General features: G+C 44.3%; 1 protein-coding gene across 3 annotated transcripts in view; it reads left to right on the forward strand.

The window, feature by feature from the left end:
* Positions 1–8778, forward strand: part of RABGAP1L (RAB GTPase activating protein 1 like) — a 462175-nt gene that overhangs the window by 287244 nt on the left and 166153 nt on the right. For all 3 annotated transcript variants that reach the window (XM_019530871.1, XM_019530872.1, XM_019530870.1), the window contains one exon: positions 3717–3791. In XM_019530871.1, coding sequence (XP_019386416.1) covers positions 3717–3791 — 75 coding nt within the window. The remainder of the gene's footprint in view (positions 1–3716; positions 3792–8778) is intronic.

Genomic DNA, 8778 nt, shown 5'->3' on the forward strand with positions numbered 1-8778 from the left:
CCGAGGTCCCTTCCAGCCCTAATGTCTATGAAATCTATGAAACAAAGTTATTACCAGGGCTCCTGGTTTTCTCTGTTCGAAAATTGCAAATTCTCTGATTAAAAAGCCCAAAATCTGGGATTAAGATGAAACACCGCTATAGATATACAGATATCAATTGAACTCAATGTGTTATTGATATATTTACAACTTTAAAGCAGTTTAGAAGCCTACCAGTGCCTCAGTCACAATGATAAAATAAATTCTAAGTAGCTATACATTTTGGTATTTCATTTTGGGTTTTATGTCATGGAAAATCAGAGCTTCTCTTGGCCCCTTAGCTCACCAGGATGCAGGTCGAGGCCCCTCACTCCCCTGCCATAGCCCCTGAGCCTCTGGTGCGCCTCAGTCCCCACCCACAGCCCCCCTGACTCTGGTGGTGTCCCTTACTCCCCACCCACAGTCCCTGCCTGCAATAGGCCTGCCGGAGGGAGCCCCAGACTCCCAGGGCTATGGGACCAGGGATTTGGGTCCACAGCCCTCTGCCTCCCACAACAGCCCCTACACCCTGGCTGCTGCCCGTGGGAGGTGGTGGCTGCTGCTGTGGTGGAGCACAGAGCTCTGCTCCTCCTCCCCCAACAGGCACCATTGCTGGAGCAGAGACTATGGCAGGAGCAGGCAGGGACTGCCTGCTGTGGGCTAGGGTGGAGGGGGCACATGCCCCCCAGATTTGTGTGTGGGGTGGGTGTGGGCTGCAGGTTCTGGGCTCCCTGCCCTACTGCCTTCTCCTAGTGGGCGGGACCTGGCACAGCAGGGCAGATCAGGACCCAGGTGGGAAATCTCATTGCTGCTGCTGAGAGCTACATGCTGCAAGGTAGTGCAGGGCATGCAGCAGCAAGGAGTTTCCCCACCTGGCCCTGTTCTGCCCTGTTACACTAGGTCCCACCTGCTGGGCTGCAGAGGCTATGCATTTTAACATTGGGCCCCAAACCCCATGCACTGGCTCAGCTGAGCAGCAGCCCCAGCCCTGCCCAGCTCACTCCTTTCATCTTTCACTACAGGGGCCTGAATTCCTCCCCCCTAACAGACTTACCAGCAGGAGCTGCTCTCCAGGCTCCCTGGCAACCCTGTGCCTGTGTGAGCACATGCATATACAGCCCCTGCCTGACTGCCCTTTTTCTGCTCCCCCCAGGCCCTTGCAGACTGGAACTCTGCCAGTCTGCAGAGAGCTCTTTGCAGAAGTGCAAAATCCATGTGTTTCTCCATTAAAATAAAACATCTGCATTTTTCTCAGTTAAAAGGGGAAATCCACATTTTTCTCTCTTTTTTTCCTGTGGGAAATGGAAAACCCATATCCCTGGTTATTACATGTATTTTGTATAATTCCTGCAGCATATTCTTCATTTTATCACATCATCAGTTGAATGAATGTGTGGGTAAGATGGTATTAACCAATGAAGTATAACATGTGTCAGTGATTTCAGAAATGGAAAATTCCAGATAGGTTTCCTCATTCCAGCTACTCTCGTAGTGGAACAGTCCTTTGATAAAATTAAGAGCAGATTTTCATTCATGTTACTTGTCCTTGGTTTCAAAGCCCTTGGTTTGACAGCCCTTGTCTGTACCTCTGACCTGGTTTCTGGATATTTTGCCACATCCTAGCTTGGTTATTCTTCTTTCTTAGGTGTTTCCCTTCTTCAGTCAGCTTCAAGATGCTGCTTAAACTTTGAAAGCTCTCCTTAAACTTATTTACCAGATTTTAACATTTCCTGCCTCTTCAAAAAAATAGAATCAGATCTATCATCTGAAAGAAGAATCAACATTTATTTAAAAATGGGAGTAATCATTAGCAGGTGGTCTTCCCGTACTAAAGAGTTATGGGATGATGCCATAAGGCACCTGGCTAGGGTCTTATGACTCCTCCCACCCCCAGTGCTCGTTCCTGCCCATGGCGGGGCGTCGGACGCGATGATCTGTCTAGGTCCCTTCCCACTCATTGATTCTATGATATCACTGATGTTCTTCCTCTTTCCTTCTAACCCGCTAATGCTACTTCTTTGCCTATGATCTTTGCTATTTGTGTTGTATTACATTTAGACTTATTTATTGGCATAGACGACTCATAGAGGGGGCACAGAGGGACATGTGCCTGCAGACAGTCGCCACCCGCCTCCCCCTCCCCCTCTGCCAGCATCTGTAGGTGGTTGCTGCTCGTGGCTGGCAGTGGCATCTGCGGGTGGTCCCTGCTTGCCACCCCGCTCCCCCACCGCCAGTGTCTGCGGGCACTCCCCACTCGCTGCCGCCTACAAATGGTGCCCCCCCTAGTCTCAGGAGGCACCAGTTTTTTGTGTTCATTGGGGTTTAGACTGCTAAATTATTTTATGGAGAATTTCTGGATGTTCAAAAGATAATATCTCCTATGGGGAAAATATGTTTTAAAAAAAACATTCTGCTGAAGCAAAGTGTAAAAATTTAACAGGCAATTGGAAACAGATGGAGAGAATTTCTCAGAAGCCTGTTATATTATTCTTGTGTTTAGCCTGTGCATTTATCTCTGTAGTAGAGATCGTTCCAGTGCAGAAAGCAATGTCTCGCTTAACATAAAGACATGATGAAAATGTGTATACGGAATCATGTTGAAATAATGTGTTCCAATTGTTTCGAAGATGCAGTCGCATAGTCACAGCAATGTTTGGAACACTGGTCAGACACTCGGCTGACTGATGCAGAAATAGATAGTGCTATAATAAAACCATTATTGCTTGCTTCAAGTGTGCCCTCAGGAATAGAGACAAGATGGAACTTCATGCAAATTGTATCACCAGGTTGCATGTGGGAACCAGTTGCTCAAAACATGTCTGTAAGGTGTATTGACAGAGAGCTTGCTTCTCCGTGGAATAAGAGGGCTCGATAGGAATCTGGCTTCAGTTGTCTGATTCAGAGATGTCCAAGTTAAAGCTGTGTAGCAGGGCAGCGTTAACAGTTTCAGGACCCTTACATGGGTGGAGAAAGGGTTAAACAGAAGCAAAGACACTTCCGTTGTATAAAAATATATATTTTAAAATACAATTCAGTATGATTCACTTGCAATGCTGAAATATTGATAACTGCTTAAAAATACAAGCATGATTTTTAAACGAGGCACAATTAGTTTCATTTGCTGTATCAGGACTCAGCTGTTCCATGCTTGAGAAAATGTTATCTTAAGTCTCACTTCTGTAGTGCTCCTAGAAAATCTCAGTGGAATCCTGTTTTGTACTGTATTATTTATATTTAAGCATGCTAGGGGACAGGGAAAGCTGTTTCTTGTGAAAATTTTGTTATAAAACTATCCTTAGTGGTTTTCTTATAAATGCCCCCAGGTCATTTTAAAAATAAAATCATGTAAAGGTTTTGGTTTTTCTTTTTCTTTCTTTCTTTTTTTTTAAGAATATCAGTTTTGTGCTGGTGTAGTACCATTTGCTTCAGAGGAATCAATACTTAATCAAGTAAAAGGAGAATCAGGCCCGATATTTTTATGGAGTTAAAATAAAACAAACCTTTGTAAAAAGAGAATGTGAATAGTGATATATATGTAGTTTATGTGCACATTAAACCTATATAACAGTGGTTATAATTCCACTCTCTTCAGTACCAAGGTCTATGATATAAGATGTCATTGCATTAGTTGTACTGCATTATGACAGCATCCTTGGATTTTAAATATTCAATAAAGTACTTGCATTTATTTTTTCTAGGCATATTCTGTCTATGATGAAGAGATTGGCTATTGTCAGGGACAGTCCTTCCTTGCTGCTGTGCTGCTGCTGCATGTGAGTAAATTATAAAAATGAAAGCTCTGACATAATGAAGTCAAACTAGCTTTAAAAATTCTGGGTCTGTAGCTTGCTGTCTGTCAAATATTTCCCAGTGCTCATTTTTCTGTGTTCATTTTTGCTTCCCTGTTGAATCCTTTTTACTCAGTGACAAAGAGAGAGCGTGCATATGGTTTATTCCTTTATGAATGTGTAGTTCATCTATCAAGTAGGACTCCATTAAGTCAGGAGTTAGCTACATTTTGTAATAACTGAAGCAAATATAGTTTGTAGTTTAGTTTTATTTATTTGATGATTAAAGGTTCCTGTTTTGAATGATTTTTTGTGGCAAATCATGGATTTCTTTGATATTTATTTATTTCTTAACTTGATTCTCACCTAGAGAGACTCCTATTTAAGTTGCTGAGAGTTTGTTTTTTTCAGAGGCACCCAAGAGAATTATAAGTCTCATTGACATTAGTGATATATTTTGCTACTTCCTAGTGCACACATTCGAAAATCTTCTCTTGAATGAAAATTGAAAAGGGACCTTAGAAGTTGATCCTCTCATTGAAAAACGTACTTAATATGCAAGTTGGGCAATTTATATCATCATATTTCTCTTCCAAGACCCTAAAACAGTTGAAACATAAGATACGTTTACAGGCTTCTTGGCAAATACGCTGATAAATCAGTAGTTAAGTGACAGGGATATTGTGAAAAACATGTTTTAAAAAACAGTTGCCAGCTTGCATATTTTTATTACCAGGTTTTTGTTCTGGACTTCATATTAATAACTATCAGAATTTATTTCCCTTTAGAGCATGCTGCTTTATGTGACCTCTGAAGATTTATCCATCGTGTATATACAGTCTGTGAGAAATGAAATAAGGCATCTAAAAGCAAAATTCAGCCTATTTCAGGCATAAGTTTTAGTTCGTAAAGGCATTTGTGACTTTTTGAAGACCTAAAAAGCATCACGCCCAGTAAGAGAATTGGCTGGTTATGTATGACAGAGAAGGTTAAAGTAGAAAGTTGGTCACATTAAAACCATTCCAAATAATTCAAAATCAAACCAGTCGATTAGATGTTTTACAAGACAGTCCTTATCCAAAGGTAAACGTTTATAAGTTTGCCCCCAATAAAGCAACCCACTTTACAGTAACCCAGGTATTTAAAAGTGAATAAAGTTTCTCAGAGTCCAAATATGTAATAATTTTTTTGTTTCCCGTAATTTTTAAATTGTAATTGTTTAGTGTTATTGGTCCCATTTTAGCTAAGAATTGCCTTCCAGTGTTGAGAGTTTGGGGTAAAATTAGGAAGATATTCCCATGTACCTGTGGAATACAAAATTGAAGTTTATACCTATTATAATATATCTGTCATATTCTGGATTCATGATAGGAAATTAAATTGAAATGGTTGGCAGGGAAGGAAGCACCTTTCTTTGACATAGTTTGGATTAAACAGGAGAGCTAGTTTTTCCTCCTTGCATTGAACTTTGTAGTTTTCACCAAAGCCGTCAATAATGTGCCCTTTTATTTCTCAAGCTTTACATTAAGACATTAACAATATTTGATGCTTTCCTTTAAATCCAAGTCCTGGAGTCATGAATATGAAAGAATCTAAATTTTCTTTAAAAAAATAGAAAATTTCTTGCTATCATGTGGTTTCAAAAACAAAACCACCTAAAGAGGTAAATTTGAAAGGTTTAAAAACCAGAAAGCAAATATACAAAAAAAAAAAAAATTGCATGATTTTTGGAGACTGACTTAAGATTTTAGACTCTTGATGTTGCTAATACTGGGCAACTATATCCACTGTAAATGTGGTGTTAATGGCATCTACCCGTAGACACCCTAACAGTAAACTCCCTCTTTCTCTCCCTTCTCCATAGGTGTGGGAAGGGATTAAAAGTGTGCATGTACATGAGCATGCCAGGAGTATGTGTGTGTAAGCATCAGTTGTCATATTCATTGTAAATACTTTCCTTATTAGTCTGTGTACAAGTAAAATGCATTGCTTTATTGAAAATAGCTTCCAAATCCCCAAATTCTTCATGTGAGATAAAGCTATTCATTTCTCTTGTTCACTTTGTCTGCAGCTATTATCTAGTTTTGATAGGGATTAATCTTTCCAAAAAAAATTCTGGTGAGCCATCTGAGATATGTAGCAGCTTTTTATAGCTAACCATAGTCTATTCAGGCAGGTAGTAGCTGAGCTGGCATTTCTTATGGTTAACCAGCTACTCTAATGTAAACTCACTGAAAAGAAAAGATTCAACACCGGTTATAGGCCTGAAGACAGGGCACAATCTTAGTCTTTGTGTTAAAATGTGAAACTCTGGAAGTCAAAAAGAAAAGACTGAAATTCTCTTTGAAGAAAAATATCCAGCTTTTATCCACAGTTGACATTTGCTGAGAGAGAGAGAGTCTAGAAATAATAAAAGGTTAAGACTTGCCACTCTGATATTCAAAAATAGTTTGTTTTCATCGGTACCTATTTGGTGTCTACAAAAATAACATAATTTTATGATTTGAGGCCTGATTTAGATTTGCAGTGGCATCTGCTCATATGTATCTTGTTATGATACTCCCTTTTCCCAGAGGGCTGATAACCAGCCAGCACAGCTCCAGAAATGAGGGCAGCTTGCTTTACTGCATCTCCCTGGTGGGACTTTGGTAGAGTCACAGCAAAGCTTAAAGCTTTTGTTAACATTTGGAGGTTCAGCCAAGATGTTGCAGTGAGGAAATGGAAGTCCTAACGCTAAAAGATACTCATTCCTTGTGAGATCTCAGAAGGAGTCACATCTTTACAGGGACACATTCATTGTTTTCTCCCTTACCATGTGACCAGTCAGTGCATCTGGAACTTGGATGTCCTTTTCCCCTTTTAAGTTTTTTTCTCTATGTGGTCTTGGGGGGCTGTAGTGGATCTGCCATTGGGGTGGCAAAGTCACCCCCTAGTAGCCATATGGATTTCTGCCTGGCTTGCCTCTCAGGGTCTCTCCCTGTTATCTCACCTGCCATGCTTTGATGCTATAATTGGACAGGGAGGCTGCCCCTAGAGGGCAGAGGGTTTTCGTTTCAGGTCCTAGGTCCTTGTTTGGGTTGAGACCCCTCTGGCCTTGGCCCATGTTACTCTGACTGGGCCCCTTTACCTGAGGTCCACAGTCCAGGACCCTAGGTTCCCAAGACCCAGCTCCAGCATTGCTTTTCGTGGGCTGCAGGCTCCTCAGCTCTGGTCTTTTTTGTCCAATACTACAGTCCTTTTGCTGACAGTGCTTCTACCCTTTGAAGAGTTTAGTACCTGGGATGCCCTGGCACCCTTCTCAGTGGGCTCCTCCTCCCCTCCAGCCACAATCCAGTCCTCCAGTCCAACTTCAACATAAAAGAGAAATGTGAGCATCTGCTCCCAAACAAAAAAGTTCCCCCAACCCTGGGTCAGTACCACACTGGCTGTATCTAGATGAGCGTGGCTGTGTGGTATGTGGTGATGCAGATGTGTGTGGTACCGCATACTGCATGTTCAGTTGTTTTCCAGGCTACAAGGGAGCAGTGCAGAGGGTTTTTTGACCTGTAGAGATCCAGGGATCAAAAAAACCTGCAGAAAAAAAAGCAGAGTGGCGCACGTGGCAGCAGCATGTGCCGCCCAAAGCCAGAGCCTGGCCGGCTGGAGCCACAATCCCCCGCTGGCCTGGCTCTGTGCAGCAGGATCATCTCTGGTACAGCCCTGGAAGACCCCCAGGCATGTAAGGCTGCTGGGGCCAGTCCAGTGCTGGCCCCAGACTCCTCTGTACCACCTGGGGTAGTTTGCTGCATGCCAGAGTGCACATGACAGATATTCCCTGGGGACAACTAGTGCTGGCACAAGGTGTGCTGCCGCTAGTTGTCCTTGGGAACCAAACGCCCATGCATGCCTGGACACAGCCACTGTGGCAATGAGCTATAGCACTAGGCCCAAAGTATTTAACCCAGAGGGAAATTCAGATAGGGTTGGGGGGGGAGGGGAAGGTGGAGGCAGGGGAGAAGACCATGAGTGCTCGCCCCAGTCCTCAGGGCCGGGTCAAGACAGCTGCTGCAGAACCAGCACTGCAGCTGGGAACCACTTGGGGTGGAGTTGGGGGGTGGAGAGCTGTGGCAGCAACTACAAGAAGGGAAGTGCTGAAAGTGGCAGCAGGCAGGGAGAAGTGGCAGCGAGTGGGTGCAGGAAGCTCAGTGACAGCTGGGCGAGAGCACAGGGCCCATGCTGGTGCACTGGGGCCAGGGTCAGTTGGGGGCCCAGGGTGGGGCAGCAAGAGTGCAGGGCCTGGGTTGGGAGGTGCTCTGGAGCAAGGCCAGCTCCCCCCTCTCTCTGCTGGCACAGCCCAGCCCTTGCCCTGTGCTCTTGCTGCCCTGAGCTGGGCCCACCCAGTGCTGGCCCCAGGACACCAGCCAGACCACAGGACTCAGCAGTAGTTGGCCTGACCCCTGCAATTCTTGGCTGGCTCCGTGCAGTGCTAGCCAGGCCGGTCCAGCTCCTGCTGGATCCTGCAGTCTAGGCCATGCAGCTGGGACATGGTGTGCCAGAGTGGTGAGCTGGGGGGAGGGACAGAGAAGTGGCAGAAGGGCAGTGGTGGCAGATAGAGGGGGAAGTGTTTGCAAGTGGGACATGGGGCTGCGCTGGTGCCCTGGGGCCAGGAGCTCCAGGAGTGCAGAGCCTGGGCTTGGAGGAGCGCTGGCGGGGGCTCTGCATGTCATGAGGGTGCTGTGGGCAAACCCTCCTCCTCCACACATGCCAGAACCCTTCCCAGCCACCCTCGCTCCACACACTCACAGCCCCCCACAAACCCCATACTCACACATACCCCATATTCACACACACCCTCCCTCACACCCCATATACCCATAAACCTATACTCCCTCCACAATATGTAAAAGTAAGACTTCATTTTAAGCTATGATACAACCACTTCTTTGTACACTACATAAATGCATGTAGATCAGGACAAATACATTTCTTGAAA

Source organism: Crocodylus porosus, unplaced genomic scaffold, assembly GCF_001723895.1.
Source record: "Crocodylus porosus isolate Cpor-Errol unplaced genomic scaffold, CroPor_comp1, whole genome shotgun sequence".
Taxonomy (NCBI): domain Eukaryota; kingdom Metazoa; phylum Chordata; order Crocodylia; family Crocodylidae; genus Crocodylus; species Crocodylus porosus.